The 20583-nt window shown below is 41.2% G+C and overlaps 2 protein-coding genes across 2 annotated transcripts in view; both read left to right on the top strand.

Moving 5' to 3' along the window:
• CLPB (ClpB family mitochondrial disaggregase) overlaps positions 1-20583 on the top strand; it is a 183775-nt gene that overhangs the window by 7142 nt on the left and 156050 nt on the right. The gene's annotated exons all lie outside the window — the stretch shown is intronic.
• LOC136389681 (uncharacterized protein C9orf85-like) lies at positions 11753-19581 on the top strand. The gene is made up of 3 exons (XM_066361495.1): positions 11753-11761; positions 11922-12167; positions 19528-19581. Exons 1-3 carry the CDS (start codon positions 11753-11755, stop codon positions 19579-19581), a joined length of 309 nt encoding a protein of 102 aa, XP_066217592.1.

Here is a 20583-nt window from a genome sequence, read left to right as displayed (position 1 = left end):
CAATCTCAGAACGGCAGACGAGCAAACTGGCAGGGGAAAACCGCTTCTCAGGCAAATGAACAGCAAAATGGTTCCTGCAATCTGCCCTGAGGGTATACACTTGTAGCCTTACATAGACGATACACGTGGCACTGTCATGTGCTTACGCACTAATCAGGTAAAGTACAAGTGAGCAAGCCTAACACAGCTTTTTCCCAACAATTGGCATATCGCCTTTTTTTTTTTTAAAGTGAGAGTAAGGGAGAATAGATTCCTGCATGTGCCCCGATGGGGCTCCACCCAATGACCCCGTCTGGGGCTGATGCTCTGCCCATCAGGGCCAAGATTGCAACTGAGCTATTTTTAGTGCCTGAGGCCGAGGCTCCTCAGAGCCATCCTCAGTGCCCGAGGCCAAGCTGGAAAGAATTGAGCCATGACTATGGGAGGAGAAGAGAGAAAGACAGAAAGGGGAAGGGGTAGGGGCAGGGAGAAGCAGATAATCACTTTTCCTGTGTTCCCTGACTGGGTATCAAACCCGGGACTTCCATATGCCGAGCCGACACTACCACTGAGCCAATCGGCTAGGGCCTGAAAGCATATGTGTTAAAAGGCTGTTTTAGTAATACAAATTTAGGGTAATGAAGGCCTGAATTAGGACACTTCTCTCTTTCTCACCCCAAACAGTTCCTGCATATGAATGAATGAGTGGGCCTTTGCTAGGTGCTGGAGATGGGTATGTGTGTGACCTAGGCCCTGGTTTGAGGGAAACAGACATTTAACCTACCAATTATAGTTCTTGCTAACAGAGCTAGGACCAGAGGTTGGGGTGGGAGAGTCAAACCATCCTTCCTAGAAGGAAACTTTCTTGAACTCCTACAGCAGGTCCTTATTCAGCCCTGACTCTGCACAAGTGCCTCACACTACTCTTAATTTCTTCCTCTGCCTGTCCTGGCCCTTATCTCTGCCTAACAGATCTATCTATAGCAGAATAGAGTCCCATTCTCAATTTAAAAAAAAACAAACCACCTTACACAGTTTATACATGGTTGGGTCACAGTGTGTGTGGTCAGTGATACCAATATTTGGAAAAAACTCAGACCTGCTAAATAATACTGCCTTCGCCTGACTGGGCAGTGTCGCAGTGGATAGAGCATCAGACTAGGATGCGGAAGACCCAGGTTTGAGACCCCGAGGTCGCCAGCTTGAGCGAGGGCTCATCTGGTTTGAGCAAAAGCCCACCCACTTGAGCCCAAGGTCGCTGGCTCGAGCAAGGGGTTACTCGGTTTGCTGAAGGCCTGCGGTCAAGGCACATATGAGAAAGCAATCAATGAACAATTAAGGTATTGCAATGCACAATGAAAAACTAATGATTGATGCTTCTCATCTCTCTGTTCCTGTCTGTCTGTCCCTGTCTATCCCTTTCTCTGACCCTCTCTCTGTCTCTGTAAAAAAAAAAAAAAAAATACTGCCTTCTACTTTTTTCCACCTTGACCTCTCTGGGGCTCTGTTCTGTGTGTGTCTCTGTCTTGATGTCCCCTTCCCTTCCCAGACCCAGGAGCTTGGGAGAGCTCTGGATATTGAAGGGCAGTAGCCTGAGGCTCTTCTGCTCAGAGGGGAGGTGCTCATTCTCCTCTTTAAGGATACTTTGGAAGCCACAGGGCCTGGGTCCTGGGCCCTCCACCCCCACACAGACTGACCTGTGTGCTTTCTGCTCTTCACCTTCTACTTATATCCTCACAATCTTCTAGGCCAGGGGTCAGGAACCTTTTTGGCTGAGAGAGCCATGAACACCACAGATTTTAAAATGTAATTCCAGCCTGACCTGTGGTGGCGCAGTGGATAAAGCATCGACCTGGAACACTGAGGTCGCCAGTTTGAAACCCTGTACTTGCCTGGTCAAGGCACATACTGGAGTTGATGCTTCCTGCTCCTCCCCCCTTTCTCTCTCTCTCTCTCTCTCTATCACTCTAAAAAAAGGAATGAATAATAAAAAATAAATAAAATAAAAAAAATGTAATTCCATGAGAGCCATACAACAACCAGTGTATGTTACGCATTATCCAATAAAAATTTGGTGTTGTCCCAGACGACAGCTGTGATTGGCTCCAGCCACCTGCAGCCATGAACATGAGCAGTGAATGGATTGTAATACATAAGAATGTTTTATATTTTTAACATTTTTTTTTAAAGATCTGTCTGCAAGCCAGATGCAGCCATCAAAAGAGCCACATTTGGCTTGCGAGCCATAGGTTCCCGACCCCTGTTCTAGGCTCAGCTCAAATACTGTGTTCCTTGTGAAGCCTTCCTTGACTCCTCCCAGCTGGATGTGATCTCCTCTGCACCGCCCTCTGGTCAGGGAGGGTCTGAGAGTCATCTAGGAAGGGCTGTGCCAGCCTGTGGAAGGAGAGGAATCCTTTTCTAGAAGCAAAGTTGGAGCTCAGATGAGAGAAGTAGGGTTGAATGTCGTGACTCAGGTACTCAGTCCACAAACAGGAAAGCCAGTGAGGTTCACATGCCGATCTAACCCTTTGAGTAGTGAGTTTTTTCATGCTCTCTAACCCTTGGAGTGAGTTTTGTTTTTCAAAAAATGAAATTAGTTCCAGTTCCAGTTTTATTAACTTAAAATCACGTTTGATAACCAATTTATGGAAACAAGAAGAACATACATTTGCCTTTTTTTAATGTTGCCTTACCCATTCTTAAATTTTTATTGGATAATGCATAACATACATGGGTCATCGTATGGCTTTCATGGAATTACTTTTTTTTTTTAATTTTATTTATTTATTTATTTATTATTCCTTTTTTTAGAGTGATAGAGAGAAAGAGAAAGGAGGGAGGAGCAGGAAGCATTTATTTTTAAAATAAATCGATCGTGCTCTGAATGGTCAGGAGGCATGAGAATGTACATCAGGGGTCCCCAAACTTTTTACACAGGGGGCCAGTTCACTGTCCCTCAGACCGTTGGAGGGCCAGACTATAAAAAAAAACTATGAACAAATCCCTATGCACACGGTACATATCTTATTTTAAAGTAAAAAGACAAAACTGGAACAAATACAATATTTAAAATAAAGAACAAGTAAATTTAAATCAACAAACTGACCAGTATTTCAATGGGAACTATGCTCCTCTCACTGACCACCAATGAAAGAGGTGCCTCTTCTGGAAGTGCGGTGGGGGCCGGATAAATGGCCTCAGGGGGCTGCATGCAGCCCGTGGGCCGTAGTTTGGGGACCCCTGATGTACATGAACGTTCGTACTACTTGAAGAGTTAATCAGGAACAGATCAGGAATCCTCAGAGTATGAGAGGATCAAGCCAAGAATTCTGGATAGCTGCCTTGGCATGTGGATACTATTGATCTGCTTTATGTGGAGCTGGGTAACTATGGTTTGGGCCTGCCTGGCTAATGGGGATCTGCCACTTGCTGCATTCTGTTCTTTATATTCAGAAGGTTGTGGGCCAGACTTTACCTTAAGCCACTGGATCACATGTCTCCCCAGGGTAGGGACAAGGTCTGGTTCCCCACATGTCTTACCGTGTTCTCTGGTACAACAAAACTTGGGGAAAGTTTCTTTTTACTGACTTGTCAGCTAACCTGAACAGACCCATTAGCTGTACCAGAGGGTAGGCTGGGTCCCTTTCTTTTCCTTTCTCCCTGTGTGGCAACTATTTTTTCCTTCTCCCCCAGGGCACTTAAACTTTGTTAGTGCAGTCAGGAGTGAAAACAGGTCCTGGATCCCCTGCTTCACCTGTCAGCAGTATGAGCAGGTGGCCCTGATGCTGGGCTCAGCCCAAACCTGAGCCTGACTTCTAGACTCGAACCATTCACCCAAAACCAGGGCACAGGGTGGACTGAAGGCACATCTGTCCAGGCTTGGGCTGAGCCATACAAGGAACTGTCAGGGCTGGGAGAAGTGAGGCCTCCATTCTTCCTGTTCTGAAGATCACATTTCCTTCAGAACAAATGTGGGTGAAAGACAACACCCCTACTCATTTTCCGTCTCCCGCAGGGAGTTGGGCCTCTCTGCTGATGCTTAACTCAGTTGTTTCTTAGCCCAAACATTTTCTAATGAAGGAAGTCTGATGCTATAACACCTGGACTGCAGACTGCCTACACTTTCCAGGAGTCTTTTGTTCATTTGACAAAAATTTAGTGAGCACTTACCATGCTGGGTCATATGCTTGGCACAGGGAACACCTGCCCAGGCATGATTTCTACCGTCGGTGAAGGAGACTGGGGGAGAAGATGGTAACATCACAGTATGGTCAGTCTTGCGAGATGAAGCCCAGAATATACTCCTAACCAACCTGGGGGACCGGAGAAAGCATCCTAGAGGAAATGGCACCTAATTAGAGTCTTAAAGTACCAGTAGGCCTTACCTTAGCAAATAGAAGGGGAAGGCATTCCAGGCAAAGGGGACAGTATGAATGGTAGCACCAAGGCAAGAAACAGTGTAGGGTGTGTGGTGGCGAAGGGAAAATTACTGTACATACTGTTCCATGTTGCTGGATCACAGTCTGAGGTTGGGAGGGACTGGAGATAGGTTGGGACCCAGTTGTGGAGTGTATTTCCGTTTGTCCCACAGTTACTCATCTGTTTAGCCTGTCCTCTGTGCCTAGCCCTGAACTGAATTTGTGTTGGCGGCAGCAACACGTGAGGAAGTGGAAGCAGTCCCTGCCCTGGAGGTGCTCACTAGCACCTTTGCTAAGTGAGGAGGGAGCACCCGAGTCAAAAATTAGAATTAGCAAACAGGCCTACATTGCCTAACTTCTATGAGCCTAAATAACGTGGAAGATGATAGTACCTATAATGCATAGAATTGTTGAGTGTTTATTATTAATAAAATCATTCACTAAGCCAACATTTATGAATGCTTATTAGGAGCTAGGCATTAGGCTGAGTGCTGGAGATTCAGCAGTAAACTAGATTGGTGCAGTCCCTGTCCTCTTGGTGCTTACTTACAGTCTGACTGGGAGCCAGGTGACTAATCATGCAATTATAATTATGTGCTTCAAAATGAGTATAACTTATTCTCTCAACATGTGATGCTAGGACAATTGGATATCAGTGCACAAAAAATGCAATTGAAGCCCTACCTCACCCATACAACTTTTGTTAACAAAAGTTAACTCAAAATGGATCATAGACCTAAATGTAAGAGCTAAAGTAAGGAACTCTTAGAAGAAGACATTAGAGTAGATAAATTGGACTTCTTATTTATTTATTTATTTATTTATTTATTTATTTATTTATTTAGAAGGAGACAGACAGGAAGGGAGAGAGATGAGAAGCATCAGCTTGTAGTTGGGTCACTTTAGTTGTTTGTTGATTGCTTCTCATATGTGCCTTGATTGGAGGGGGGAAGGCTTAAGCCAGAGACCATGGGATCATTTTAATGACCCTGCACTCAAGCTGATGACCTCGGGGTTTCAAATCAGGGACCTCAGCATCCCAGGTCAACGCTCTATCCACTGCACCATCACCGATCAGGTGATAAATTGGACTTTATTAAAATTGAAAACTTTTGCATTCAAAGGATATCTTCAAGAAAGTGAAAAGAGTCTGCCACAGAATGGGAGAAAACATTTGCATATCATATATATCTTAATTAAAAAAATTTTTTTTAATTCATTTTAGAGAGGAGAGAGAGGGAGAGGGAGAGAGAGAGGAGAGAGAGAGACAGAGAGAGAAGGTGGGGAGGAGCAGGAAGCATCAACTCCCATATGTGCCTTGACCAGGCAAGCCCAGGGTTTCGAACCGGCGACCTCAGCATTTCCAGGTCGACGCTTTATCCACTGCACCACCACAGGTCAGGCTTAACATATTCTTGAGGCTTAACATATTCTTGATACAAATCTCCTATCAGATGATGGTCGCCGGTTCGAAACCCTGGGCTTGCCTGGTCAAGGCACATATGGGAGTTGATGCTTCCTGCTCCTCCCCACCTTCTCTCTCTGTCTCTCTCTCCTCTCTCTCCCCCTCTCCCTTTCTCTCTCCCTCTCTCTCCTCTCTAAAATGAATAAATAAAATTTAAAAAAAAATTATAAAAAAATATGTTAAAAAAAATCCTTAAAACTTAGTATGAAAAAGATAATCCAGTTTAAATATGGACAAGATCTGATTATATATTTCTCCAAAGAAGATATTTAATAACCAATAAACGCATGAAAAGATGCTCAGCACCCATTAGTCATTAGGGAAATGCTAACCAAAACCACAGTGAGATTCTACTTCATACCAGTTTAGGACAATTATAATTAGAAAGACAGCTAATAGCAATTATATGAAGATGTGGAGAAATCAGAATCCTGTGTATTGCTGGTGGGAATGTAAAATGATGTTGACTGTCATAGGACTCAGTTGGCATTTCCTAAAAATATTTATATTAAATATAGTTACCTAATAACCCAGCAAGTCTACTCCTAGATATATACTCCAGAGAAATGAAAACATGTACATTAATATACTTGTACACAAATGTTCATAGCAACATTTTTTTGCCACATTATTCATAATATCCCAAAGAAGAAAACAACCCCGAGTCCACTAACTGATGAATGGCTAAATAAAAAATATGATATAGCCATTCAGTGTATTCGTCAGTACAAAGGAATGAAGTACTAATATATACGACAATATGAATGAACTTTGAAAGCATCATACTTTGTGAAAGAAGCCAGGCACAGAAGACCACGTGTTCTATGATTTGATTTATATAAAATACCCAGATAGGCCCTGGCCGGTTGGCTCAGCGGTAGAGCGTCGGCCTGGCGTGCGGGGGACCTGGGTTCGATTCCAGGCCAGGGCACATAGGAGAACCGCCCATTTGCTTCTCCACCCACCCACCCTTCCTCTCTGTCTCTCTCTTCCCCTCCTGCAGCCAAGGCTCCATTGGAGCAAAGATGGCCCGGGCACTGGGGATGGCTCCTTGGCCTCTGCCCCAGGCGCTAGAGTGGCTCTGGTTGCAGCAGAGCGATGCCCCAGAGGGGCAGAGCATCGCCCCCTGGTGGGCGTGCTGGGTGGATCCTGGTCGGGCGCATGCGGGAGTCTGTCTGACTGTCTCTCCCCGTTTCCAGCTTCAGAAAAATACAAAACAAACAAACAAACAAAAAAAAACCCCAGATATACGAGTCCATAGAGACAGAAAGTAGGTTACGGTGAACAGGGACTAGAGAGGTTGGGTTTGGGAGGGACCATGCCACACTGAGTCTATACGCCATGTTAATGATGTTTATTTTTAACTAGCAGCAGTGGGCAACCATTGAGGAATTTTAAGCCTCAGTGTGTATGTGTTTATGTATGAGAATGAGACAAAGACATGGTGACATGATCTGGATCTGTAATTTTATTTTTAATTTTATTGTACTGTTACAGCTATTATTTTGTATTAGTTTAAGGTATACAGCATAGTTTAAGACAATCATATACTTTACAAAGTGTCCCCCCAACCCTGATATTTCCAGTGTCTACCTAGCATCATACATAGTTTACAATATTATTAACTGTATTCCCTATGCTGTACTTTAATTCCCATGACTATTTTGAAACCGCCAGTTTGCACTTCTTTAGTCCCTTCATTTTTTTCAGCCAGTCCCCTAACCTCCCTCCCCTCTGGTAACCGTCAGTCTGTTCTTTGTATCAATGAGTATGTTTTGTTTGTTCATTTATATTGTTCTTTAGATTCCTCATGGAAGTGAAATCATATGTATTTGTCTTTCTCTGACTGATTTATTCACTTAACATAAATACCCTGTTGGCCCATTCATGCTTTTGAAAATGGTAAGATTTCATTCTTTTTTATGGCTAAATAATATTTCATGTATGTACCACAGCTTTTATCTACTTGTCCATTGATAGACACTTGGGTTGCTTCTATATGTGAGCTGTTGTAAATAATGCTGCAATGAACACAGGGGTGCGTGTATTCTTTTGAATTAATGTTTTGGGTTTTTTTGGATATATACCCACAAGTGGAATTGCTGGGTTATAAGGCAGTTTCATTTTTCCCACATCTTCACCAACACTTGTTTGTTGATTTATTAATGATAGCTATTATGATAGGTGTGAGGTGATATCACTTTTCTCTTATGATCAGTGACATTGACCATCTTTTCATATATCTATAGGCTATCTGTATGTCCTCTTTGAAGAAGTGTCTGTTCAGGTGCTCTGCCCATTTTTTAATTGGATTGTTTTTTGGTTTGTTTTTTGGTATTGAGTTATATGAGTTCTTTATAAATTTTGGATAACCCATGTATCATTGGCAAATATTTTCTTCCATTCAGTAGGTTGTCTTTTCATTTTGTTGATTGTTTCTATTGCTGAGCAAAAACTTTTTTGTTTGATGTTTCATTTGTTTATTTTTTTCTTTTGTTTCTCTTGCTGAAAGAGATTTATCAGAAAAAAATATTAGTAGAAATGTCAGAGGTTTTACTGCTTATGTTTTCTTCTTAAGAGTTTTATGGTTTTGAATTTTATATTTACGTCTTTAATTCATTTTGAGTTTATTCTTGTGTATGTTGTAAGAAGGTGGTCTGGTTTTATTTTTTACTTTTTGCATGTATCTGTACAATTTTTCCAAATAGCATTTATTGAATAGAATATCTTTACCTCATTGTATGTTCTTGCCTCCTTTGTCAAATATTAATCAACCGCCCTGGCCGGTTGGCTCAGCGGTAGAGTGTCGGCCTGGCGTGCAGGAATCCCGGGTTCGATTCCTGGCCAGGGCACACAGGAGAGGCGCCCATCTGCTTCTCCACCCCTCCCCCTCTCCTTCCTCTCTGTCTCTCTCTTCCCCTCCTGCAGCCGATGCTCCGTTGGAGCAAAGATGGCCCGGGCGCTGGGGATGGCTCTGTGGCCTCTGCCCCAGGCGCTAGAATGGCTCTGGATGCAACAGAGCGATGCCCCAGAGGGGCAGAGCATCGCCCCTTGGTGGGCATGCCGGGGGTGGATCCCGGTTGGGCGCATGCGGGAGTCTGTCTGACTGCCTCCCCGTTTCCAGCTTCAGAAAAATACAAAAAAAAAAAAAAAAAAAAAAAAAAAAAAAATATATATATATATATATATATATATATATATATATATATATATTAATCAACCATAAAGGCATGGGTTTGTTTCTGGGTTCTCTATTCTCTTCCACTGAACTATATGTCTGTTTTAATGTCAGTACCATACTACAGGGGTCCCCAAACTACGGCCATTTATCCGGCTCCCCCCGCACTTCCCGAAGGGGCACCTCTTTCATTGGTGGTCAGTGAGAGGAGCATAGTTCCCATTGAAATACGGGTCAGTTTGTTGATTTAAATTTACTTGTTTTTTATTTTAAATATTGTATTTGTTCCCGTTTTGTTTTTTTACTTTAAAATAAGATATGTGCATTGTGCACAGGGATTTGTTCATAGTTTTTTTTTATAGTCCGGCCCTCCAACGGTCTGAGGGACAGTGAACTGGCCCCCTGTGTAAAAAGTTTGGGGACCCCTGCCATGCTATTTTCATTACTATGTATGGCCTTGTAGTATAGTTTGATATCAGATAGCCTGATACTTTCAACTTTGTTCTCAATCTTTTTTCTCAAGATTGTTGTTGCTATTCTATTTTTGTGGTTTCATATAAATTTTTGGAATATTTGTTCTAGTTCTGTAGAATATGCCATTGGTATTTTGATAGGAATTGTGTTGAATCTACAGATTGCTTTGGGTAGTATGGGCATTTTAATGATGTTAATTCTTCCTATCCATGAACACAGTATACTTCCATTTATATGTATTTCTTCCATTTCTTTCTTCAGTGTCTTGTAATCTTCCAAATATAGGTCTTTTACTTCCTCATTTAAATTTATTCTTAGGTATTTTTTCTTGATATAATTGTAAATAGGATTATTTTCTTAGTTTTCCTTTCTGATAGTTCATTGTTGGTATATAAAAATGCAATTGATTTCCAAATATTTATTTTCTGTCTTGCTACTTTACTGAATTCATTTATCGGTTCTAGTAGTTTTTTGGTAGTCGTTAGGATTCTTTATATCATGTCAGCTGCATATAATGACAGTTTTACTTCTTTTCAATTTGAATGCCTTTTATTTCTTTTTCTTGTCTGATTGCTATAGCTAGAACTTTCTAGTACTGTGTTGTATAAGTGGTGAAAGTAGACATCCCTGTCTTGTTCCTGATCTTGAGGGAAACACTTTTATTTTTTGCCTGTTGAGTTTGATGTTAACTATGAGTTTGTCATATATGGCCTTTATTTTGTTGAGTTATGTTCTCTATATTCCCACTATGCTGAGAATTTTATCATAAATGGGTTCTGGGTTTTATCAAATGCTTTTTCTGATTCTGTTGATATGATCATGTGATTTTTATTTTACCAGTGTTGCATCCCAAGAATAAATTCCACTTGATTATGATGTATGATCTTTTTAATGTACTGCTGAATTCAGTTTGCTAATGTTTTGTTGAGGATGTTATCATCTGTGTTCAACAGAGGCTATTGGCTTATAGTTATCTTTCTTTGGAGTGTCTTTATTTGGTTTTAGAATTATGATCATGCTGATCTTGTAAAATGAGCTTGTGGGTCTTCCTTTCTTTTGAAGTTTTTGGAATAATTTGAGAAGAACAGATGCTAGTTCTTTGCATGTTTGGTAAAACTTACCGGTGAGCTATCTGGTCCAGGACTTCTGTTTATTGGGAGTCTTTTTATTACTGTTTCAATTTCATTAGTTGTAATTAGTCTGTTCAGTTTTCTTTTTCTTCTTAATTCAGTTTTGGAAGATTGTATGTTTCTAGTAATTTATCCATGTCTTCCAAATTGTCCAATTTGTTAGCATATACATAGTTGTTTATAATATATTTTTATAATCCTTTGTATTTCTGTAATGTCAGTTGTTACTTCTTTTTTATTTCTGATTTTATTTATTTGGGTCCTCTTTTTTTCCTGATGAGTCTAATAAAATATTTATCAATTTTTATTATTTTGTCGCAAAACCAGCTCTTGGTTTTATTAATCTTTTGTATTTTCTTAGACTGTATTTCTTTTATTTCCACTCTTATTTTTATTTCTTTCCTTCAAATCACTTTGTGCTTTTGTTGTTCATTTTCTAATTCTTTAGGTGTAAGGTTAGACTGTTCATTTGGATTTTACTTCTTTCTTCAGGTAGGCCTGTAATGCTATGAATTTCCCTCTTAGGATTGCTTTTGCTGTGTCCCATATATTTTGAGTTGTTGTGTTTTCGTATTTGTTTGTCTCAAGGAATCTTTTGATTTCTCTCTTTATATCTTTTGTAACCTATATTATTTAGTAACATGTTATTTAGTCTCCATGTATTTGTGTGTTTTTCAGGGTTTTTTTTCTTGTAACTGATATCTAGTTTTATACCCTTGTGGTCGGAAAAGACGCTTGATATGATTTTGAGCCTCTTAAATTTGTTGAGACTTGTTTGTGTCCTAACACGTGATCTATCCTAGAAAATATTCTAGGTACAGTTGAAAAGAATGTGTATTCTGCTGCTGTAGAGTGAAAATGCTCTGAAAAATATCAATTTTATCCATATGGTCTAATGTATCAGTTAAGGCTGCTATTTCCTTGTTGATTTTATGTCTGTAAGTGGATCTGTAATTTTAAAAGGTCACTCTGGTCACTCTGTGGAGGCAAGATTGATAGAGAGCTATGGTAGATGTAGAAGACTGGCTGAAAGTAACTAGAGTAGTCCAGACTAGAGAGGATTCCTGAATGGCAGGTGGTGACTTGGATTAAGATGTCAGTAGCAAAGATGGAGAGAGTAAGCTAAACAGGATTTAGTGATGGTTAGAATGCTATCAGGGCCTACTATGCAGTAGGTACTCAATAAATGAATATTGACTGCATGAATAGAATTGGATATGATTGACTAGGGAGAAGGAGATGTTAAGAATGAATTTCAGGATATTTCATTGTCCAAGTTTGTGATTTCGGCATTGAGCTCCCAGAAAGGGAACATGGCCTGTTTCAGGCCTCAGAGGCATCAGAATACGTTTAGCTTCAAAAATGACAAGTTTGATAAGAGTGTTCAAACCAAGAAAATTAATGAAAAACTTCATGATAGTGTATGTCAGTGCTGTAAAGAAGTTCTTGAATGGTGTGTAAAATACAGCAAATACAAACCATTGTCAAGGCCTAAGAAACGTGTTAAATGTCTACAAAAGACAGTGAAGGATTCTTATTACATAATGTGTAGACCAGGGGTCTCCAAACTTTTTACACAGGGGGCCAGTTCACTGTCCCTCAGACCGTTGGAGGGCCGGACTATAAAAAAACTATGAACAAATCCCTATGCACACTGCACATAACTTATTTTAAAGTAAAAAAACAAAATGGGAACAAATACAATATTTAAAATAAAGAACAAGTAAATTTAAATCAACAAACTGACCAGTATTTCAATGGGAACTATGCTCCTCTCACTGACCACCAGTGAAAGAGGTGCCCCTTCCGGAAGTGCTGCGGGGCCGGATAAATGGCCTCAGGGCGGGCTGCATGCGGCCCCCTGGCCATAGGTTGGGGACCCCCGGTGTAGACCATGTGCTTGTGAACTTGAAGTTTGTGCAAAATGTGGAAAGAAAGAAGACATTGTTATTCTGTTTAATAAAGAACCAGAAAAGACAGAAAACGGAAAATAATCTACATTCCAACTATAGAAGAAGCTGCAGAAGAAATGAAGAAGTAATGATTTAGATGACACAGAAGATGACAGATTAATATATTAAAAGTTGATAAAAAACATGAAATTATGAACAACTTTGAGGGTTTTATCTAGAGTTTTCTTACAATAAATTTTAAAAGTAGCATATGCTAGAATATCTTCCAGAATTAGTATTATGATATCATAATACAGTTCATGAACTATTTAGTAGAATATACTACCTAATATCAAAGTAAAAAAGGTTCAGAATCAATGATTGTATAAGAACTATTTTGTAGAAAAATGAGATGACATTATTATTGCTAGCCTCAAAAATTGGTTCTAGGTATGTACCTTTTGAGAAAAATTGATCTTAAGTAAATGACCCATGTAACAAAAGCCCCTTACTTAATGTTTGGTTGCTTTATAAAGCAAAGTTTTATTTTTTTAAATAGTAATATTAAACAAGTGTGTAGCCGTTTTCTTGTATTTTTATATACATCATCACTTTTGTACCTTTCTTCTTTTGTGTACTATACATACAGAAAAATGCATAAAATATTTATATAGTTTAAGAAATAATTATAAAGAAAACTCATGTATCTATCACTCCGATGAAGAAACTACTCTTAAACATTAAAGTAGCTATCTGATTTTTGAACTTTTTTCTCTTTTATTTTGAAAATCTCAAATCTAAAGAAAATAGCAAAATAATACAATGAACCTTTATATACTTCTAACTGGATTTATATTTTTTAATAATTTGCTATGTTTTCTTTGTATCTGAAGAGGTGAACGTATATAGATACATATTTGCTGAACCATTTGAAAGTAAGTGGCAGGCATTGGTTTTGAACAGACTTATATTATGCGTGTTATTTTCCATCTCTATTTTATTATTATGAAATGTGTGAGATTAGTCCAGGTTGATGCAAGGCTCTGATTAGTTCATTTTACATTACTGTGTTTTATTCTATTGTATTTACATACCACAAGTTATTTATACTCTTCTCTTAAGGGACATTTGAGTTATCTCAGCTTTTTTCTATTAAAAACACTACTGCTGTGAGCATTGTTATATGTGTTTTTGATCCACATGTCTCCTTTGTTGGTACACATTTTGTATGTATGAATCTAGCAGTGGTTGAGGGCATCAGGTCTGTGTATGTTCAGTATTACAATACAATGCCATGCTGTCTTTCCAGAAGGATTGTTCTCCCTTCCCCACAGCAATGCAGTAGAATTCCAGCGCTTTGCATCATTTCCAACACTTGGTGTCAGACTTTTTAATTTGTCAATTAGACATGTCTCACATATTTCTTTGCTTTATTAATATTTCCCTAATTACTAAGTTTGAGCTCCTTTTAATGTTTTGACAGGTTTTGGATATTAGGTAATATTAAGGAATTGTTTTGGTGAAGTATGTATAAGTGAAGTATAATAATGTTTTTTAAGAAATGTAGCCCTGGGCCCTGGCCGGTTGGCTCAGCGGTAGAGCGTCGGCCTGGCATGCGGGGGACCCGGGTTCGATTCCCGGCCAGGGCACATAGGAGAAGCGCCTATTTGCTTCTCCACCCCCACCCCTTCCTTCCTCTCTGTCTCTCTTTTCCCCTCCCGCAGCCAAGGCTCCATTGGAGCAAAGATGGCCCGGGCGCTGGGGATGGCTCCTTGGCCTCTGCCCCAGGCGCTAGAGTGGCTCTGGTCGGGGCAGAGCATCGCCCCCTGGTAGGCAGAGCGTGGCCCCTGGTGGGCGTGCCGGGTGAATCCCGGTCGGGCGCATGCGGGAGTCTGTCTGACTGTCTCTCCCCGTTTCTAGCTTCAGAAAAATACAAAAAAAAAAAATACAAAAAAAAAAAAAAAAAAAAAAAAAGAAATGTAGCCCTGGCCCTGGCCGGTTGGCTCAGTGGTGGAGCGTCAGCCTGGCGTGCGGAGGTCCCGGGTTCGATTCCCCGGCCAGGGCGCACGGGAGAGGCACCCATCTGCTTCTCCGCCCCTCCCCCTCTCCTTCCTCTCTGTCTCTCTCTTCCCCTCCCGCAGCCAAGGCTCCATTGGAGCGAGGATGGCCCAGGCGCTGGGGATGGCTCCTTGGCCTCTGCCCCAGGCGCTGGAGTGGCTCTGGTCACGACAGAGCGACGCCCCGGAGGGGCAGAGCGTCTCCCCCTGGTGGGCAGAGCATCGCTCCTGGTGGGCGTGCCGGGTGGATCCCTGTCGGGCGCATGTGGGAGTCTGTCTGACTGTCTCTCCCCGTTTCCAGCTTCAGAAGAATAAAAAAAGAAAAAAAAAAAAAAGAAATGTAGCCCTGGCCGGATAGCTAGGTCCAGAGGGGCAAGGGTTGCTGGTTTGATGCCTGGTCAGGACAGATACAGGAATAGATCGATGTTTCTCTCTCTCTCTCTTTCTCTTCCTCTCTCTCTAAAATCAATAAATGAATTTAAAAAGTTGCATACTAAAAACAAAAAAACAAACAAACAATGAATGAATCTCGGTTTTCTAGCTTGATCAGCTGCCTGCATGCTGTTACCATTCACTGAGATGAAAATGCTAGAGGAGGACTGGGTTGAGGAAAAGTTTCATTTTAAACATGCTGAATTTAATGTGCCTGTGAAATATTCAAGTGGAGATATTAACCAGGCAGTTGAATGTATGGGTCTTTTTTAGTTTTCTCATTATACATATCATGCTGCCTCTCCAAATCTCTGTTAAGTTTAGAGATTGTTTTGATTTCTAATTTGATGATTTTAGAAGTTAAAGGAACTTCATATTAACTCAAACTTGTTTACTAGATGCCTTTGGAAAGAAGTCTGATGTGGTTTGCAGCTCAGGAAAGAAAAAAGGATTGGGTTTTCTTGAGGGCTAAACACATTTACTTTAGATTTGCATTGATGGCTTGGTTTGGTTCCTGTCCCCAGATGCCCCAGCTTGCTGTCCATGTGCCAGGATTAAGGTGTCCAGAATGTGCTTAGCTACAGCATAGGTAAATGTTCTGCACATTGATCCAGGGATTTTATCTAATTAACAAAAACCCTGGCTGGTAAACACATTTAGCTGTCTCAGGGCCTCAGAGGTTGTCTGTTTATCGATTGTTATATCATTTTGGCTGAATGGGAAGATATTAATGATGGCATCAGAGCAACCAAAACATCCAGCTCTCTTAACCAGTATAAATATGTAAATGTTCTTGTCTTACAATAGATTGAAACAAAAGCTTTATCCTACCTTTTTCATCACATGGCACACATAATCTAATTACTAAAATTCTGTGGCACACCAAAAAATATATTTTTTGCTGATTTAAAAAAAAGTAGGTATAATTTTGATTCATTCACATCAGATGGCTATTATGTTGACTGTCGTCATTTATTAAATTTGACAGTCTAAGGGAAAAGAGGTCAGTGTCCCCGACAAAATAGTCAGATATTGCATGTTTTAAAAATTTTTGTGCACACCAGCATACCTATTGAAAATTACTGTCCTAGACCAAAGGTCAAGGCTCAACTGGTATCGCTCTTGTAATCTGATCCTTGTTGTGGGAATTCTCTATTATCACACCTTTTTCTGAAAGCTAGAGTGTCTAACCCACACCGGCTTTTTGAATGCTGGGATGCTAGAAGGCAGCATAATGTTAAAGAAAGAATACAAGAATTTTTAAAATTAATTAATTAATTTTTATTTATTCATTTTAGAGAGGAGAGAGAGAGAAAAAGGGGGGAGGAGCAGGAAGCATCAACTCCCATATATGCCTTGACCAGACAAGTGCAGGGTTTTGAACCGGCAACCTCGGTGTTCCCAGGTAGATGCTTTATCCACTGCACCACCAGAGGTCAGGCAGAATACAAGAATTTTAGGATTAGAAGACCTTGGTTCCACTTCTGACAGTTACTGCCTTGCTCTGTGACCCTTAATAAGTCATAGAACCTCTATTTTTGAGTCTTAGTTTCCAACTCTTATTAATGGGGTTCCCACTGAGAACTTTGAAATACAGTTCCTAGTATTATGCAGAGAAAACTGGGTCCCTTTGGAAGAGTTCAGATCACACACTGAATCACCAGGATTTGCTGAGGTGGGTCTTCACTAGACAAACAGTTTTGCAGTGTGGTCCAGGGCCTTGTACCTTTTCTGAAGTGTGTAACCTTTTGAGTCCCTGTTTGGTTGCTCCCTGGTGATGGAAAGCAATTGAGGATGATGGAATTAGCAGCTTTTTCTGAATTTGATAGGTGAGCTGTGGAAGCAGCCAGTCAACTGCCTAAAGCCCAGCTGAGTCAGGTGGTTGGCCAAACCCAGGAGCAGAGAACAGCTGGGCCTACCGGTGGCTTGAGGGGAGAAAGCATGTCTCTGAAGGGCAGGCCAGCCCTGGAATTGAGCCTTTAGCTGCTGGCCCTACTGCTTCTTGACTGTGTGGCCTTGGGGTAGTGGTTTCTTAACTTCCTCAGTGACCTCAAATGTGAAGAATCTTTGGTGATACCTGTCAGACCACCCTCCCAGGATCTTGAGCGAGTTTCAGGCAGAGGAACTCTTGTTGTCTAGAAAATTATTCATCCTTTGGATATCAGTATCACATCTTCCAAGAAGCCTTCCCTGCCTTGGCCAGATAGCTCGGTTGGTAGAGCATGTTCCTGAAGCACAGCAGTTGCCGGTTTGATCCCTGGTCAGGACACATACAGGAACAGATTGATGCTCCTGTTTCTTTCTCTTCCTTCCTTTCTCTTTAAAAAAATCAATAAAATAAACATTAAAAAAAATGAAGAGGAAGCCTTCCCCAACCCTCACCTGCATTCTGTGCTTCCTCTGTGATACACCACTTATCACCCTCTATTGGGATTTGATCATCTATTTTCTTGTCTCTCACACACAATACTTTGAGTTTTGGAGATATTGAACCATTGCTATGTTCTTTGCTGTTCATGTAAATAGTTAAATACTGAATATTGGATAAGTATTTTGTAAATGGTAAGAGTTAGGTGGTTGTTAGTAGTTATTTACAGTCATAAACTTATAATCAGAACTGATTTCTTTTGCAAAAATAGTAAAAATGAAGAATTAGTTCAATAATTTATTCATTCAATAAATAGTGCTTACTATGTGCTGGCATTGTGTTAGGCCCTGATGGATCAGTGGTAAGCCAAAAATATGTACAGGCCCCACCTCATGGAGTTTAGTGCCTAGTAAGACATTAATTGTGCAAATGTGAAATTACAGCTGTGACAAATGCTGCAAAAAGATGGTGCAGAGAATTCTGAGTGCCTCAGATAGATTTCCTCTGGTCAGGGAAAGCTTCCCAGAGGAAGCTTCAGCTCTGAAGTGAACAAGGGGCAGCTAACATAGGTGGAGAAGGTGAGAAGAGCATTCCTGGCAGAAGGAACTTTTGTCTACAAAGACCCTGTGGAAGGAGGAACAATAGCAAGCATAAAGGACTGAAAAAGAGTTCTGGGACTACAGCTGCAGGGGCGGGGGGGATGCTGGGAGCCTAGAACAGATGTTGCAGGACATTAGAGGCCATGGTACTGGGTACTGAGCTTTGTCTTAATTCTAACAGCAGTATTGGCTGAGTTGGGGGTGGAGGGATTGGAAGGGGATTGATGTGATCAGCAAGAGAAACGTTAGAAACCAGTCTGAGTGCCTATCAGCCTGTGTATGCCAGGATTTTCTATGGCACTGATCCAGCCACTAGGACAGTGTAGGCCACAAAGCTGCAGTCCCCCAGGGCATCACAGCAGGGGACATCTGTCAGCCTCTGTCTCCCCACCACCACTGTGGTGGCCAAAGTACTACTTGAAAATCCCAGTTCAGTTATGGCAATAATGCAAATTCTATCAGTATGGCTGGAACTAGTTGGAGTTTTTCCCAAAGAATTTTCCTGGAAACTGAGGAACAGAGAGAAATCCAAGAATATTGAAAACAGTTGTCAACATAAGAAATGTCCAAACGTGTAGGAATTATTAGGAGTTTATTTGAGCCAAACTGACAACAGTTGTCTGGAAGCAAAATCTCAATGGATTGAGAAAATGCTCCAGAAAATGGCAGGTTTACTACTTATTTTATATGTTAGAATCAAAAGGGAAGACAAGGAGTTATGTGAAATTCATTGGTGATAGATTAGGGAGGCAGGGGTGAGGGGTGGAAGGATCTCTGGGGTTGGATAAAAAGTAAAATGGATAGACACATCTTTTACATAGGTGGGTATTGTATAGTTAACAGTTAACACAATAGCAGTGATGAGTTCAGTGGCTTCCAGCTCTGCTGGGAGATTTTGCCCTGAGCAGTCTGGAAAAAGGAAATTACCCTGACATTCCAAAGGTGTGTTAGGTGCAAAAAGACAGTAGGCTCAGTTAAAGTAAAGTTGACCTTTGTCAAGAAAGATACTGGCCTAGCACAAGACTACCCTCCCTGTTGGTCAAATAAGTTAGTAAAATACGATTTTTATGTTTGCTCGTTTATAGTTTGCATTGGGGGCTGGGCAGCGCCAGGTATATGTGGTCTGAAATGGCATATTGCATTTCTTCTTGGAAGGGGCATTGTTTTGCTAATGTTTGCTGGAGGAGAGATTTTCGCACCAGAAAGTTTTGAAAAGAGAAGAAGCCAGTTTTGCAGAAAAAGAAGCCATGTTTGCAGTGAGAGAAGAGAGAATGCAGAGTGCTGAAGAAGAAGCCATGTTGGCAGGGAAAGAGAAGGTGTGAGATGGGGAACCAGAGCTGAGGGACCTTCGGAGCCCTACTGAGACTGGTGAGGCCTTTGATTCTAGGAGGAACCGGAGAAGATTCTCCTGGTTGTGGAACCGGAGAATGCATCAGTGGCTTTGGGAGCCCTGTGTGTTTGCTTGGCGGCCAGTGCGAGACTTGAATAAAGGAATGGCCCACCATTTTTTGGCCCCACTATTTCTTTACCGTCAGTCTGAATTCAATGAGAACCTGTATGTGAATGGCCATGATGGCGTCTGGCTGTAAGAATGAGACAACTGTCGAACACCAGATGTGCAGGCTTTATTAGAGGAGAAAGACCTGCTGGGGCACTCCTCCAGGAGGAAGGGCACCAAAAACAAACTGAGGCAAAATTTTATAGGGTTGGAGATAGCCTCAAGCAAGGATGTGCTGGTTTGTTCGGCTTTCTGAATACTCCTGCTTCCTGAACCCCTCTGTCCCAGGGCCTATTGTCCAGTAATTAGGGTGGGGTGAGGCAGCCAAGTGGCACAGCAAAAGGGCAGTTGTAATTCCTGATAAATTCATGTATCTATCATTTCTCAACTCTGTGGTTACATATAAAAGAAAGGCAGTTATTAATTTTATAATACACGGTGAGGAGTGATGAGGAGAAAGAGGAGAAAAAATTAGAAAATTATTGCTTCTTCTGGAGAGAACTCAAGAAGGGAACCTTGCCAAGCCAAGTCCCCCATCCAGTTAAGGAGGTCGTCAATTTCTGTGCTGTGAAGTCTGAACCAGGCGATGTCTTCGAAAACCTGAGTGAGGAAGTAAAAAATTTTGCGAGGTAATTGTGAATTGCTTGCTGCGAGTGCCGAGTGGACAGAGTGACATGGTGATACGTGGTCTCCTGAATGAGCCTCATGAGACATGCTGGTCTGGTTCCTTTTGAATGGGAGGACATGTGGAGATTTTTAGAGATGGGGAACCTGTTGGTATAAGTTTTAGAAGGACTGAGTATGTGTGGTTTAAAAGGAAGGGGGTTTGGAGAACATTCAGGAGGGAACTTCTCGGGCTGAGGGGCGGCTTCTTCCTGCTGTCATCCCTACCTATTTGATATTTCCTTCGTGAAGTTCTCCTTGGGGTACTGGGGAATAGGAGTGTAGGAGCATTTGACTGTAGGTAATCTTGGAGATTTCTCTCATTTGAGCCTGAAGGAACTTGATAAAGAAAGGGGTAAGCATTAATATTAGGCACAAAATTAGGATTGGTCCTATAATTGGCGCTAACATTGAGAACAAGGGATTTTTC

The sequence above is a fragment of the Saccopteryx leptura genome, chromosome 1 (genome assembly GCF_036850995.1).
Source record: "Saccopteryx leptura isolate mSacLep1 chromosome 1, mSacLep1_pri_phased_curated, whole genome shotgun sequence".
NCBI classification, from domain to species: Eukaryota; Metazoa; Chordata; class Mammalia; order Chiroptera; family Emballonuridae; genus Saccopteryx; species Saccopteryx leptura.
The sequence above is the reverse complement of the archived record's forward strand: the minus strand, read 5'-3'. Positions and strand labels throughout refer to the sequence as shown.

What these genes read in the sequence shown, in the direction of transcription:
- LOC136389681 (XM_066361495.1), top strand. An exon ending in TTAAATGTCTACAAAAGACA is followed by an intron (nt 12,168 to 19,527) that starts GTGAAGGATTCT and finishes CTTTACCGTCAG; the next exon opens with TCTGAATTCAATGAGAACCT.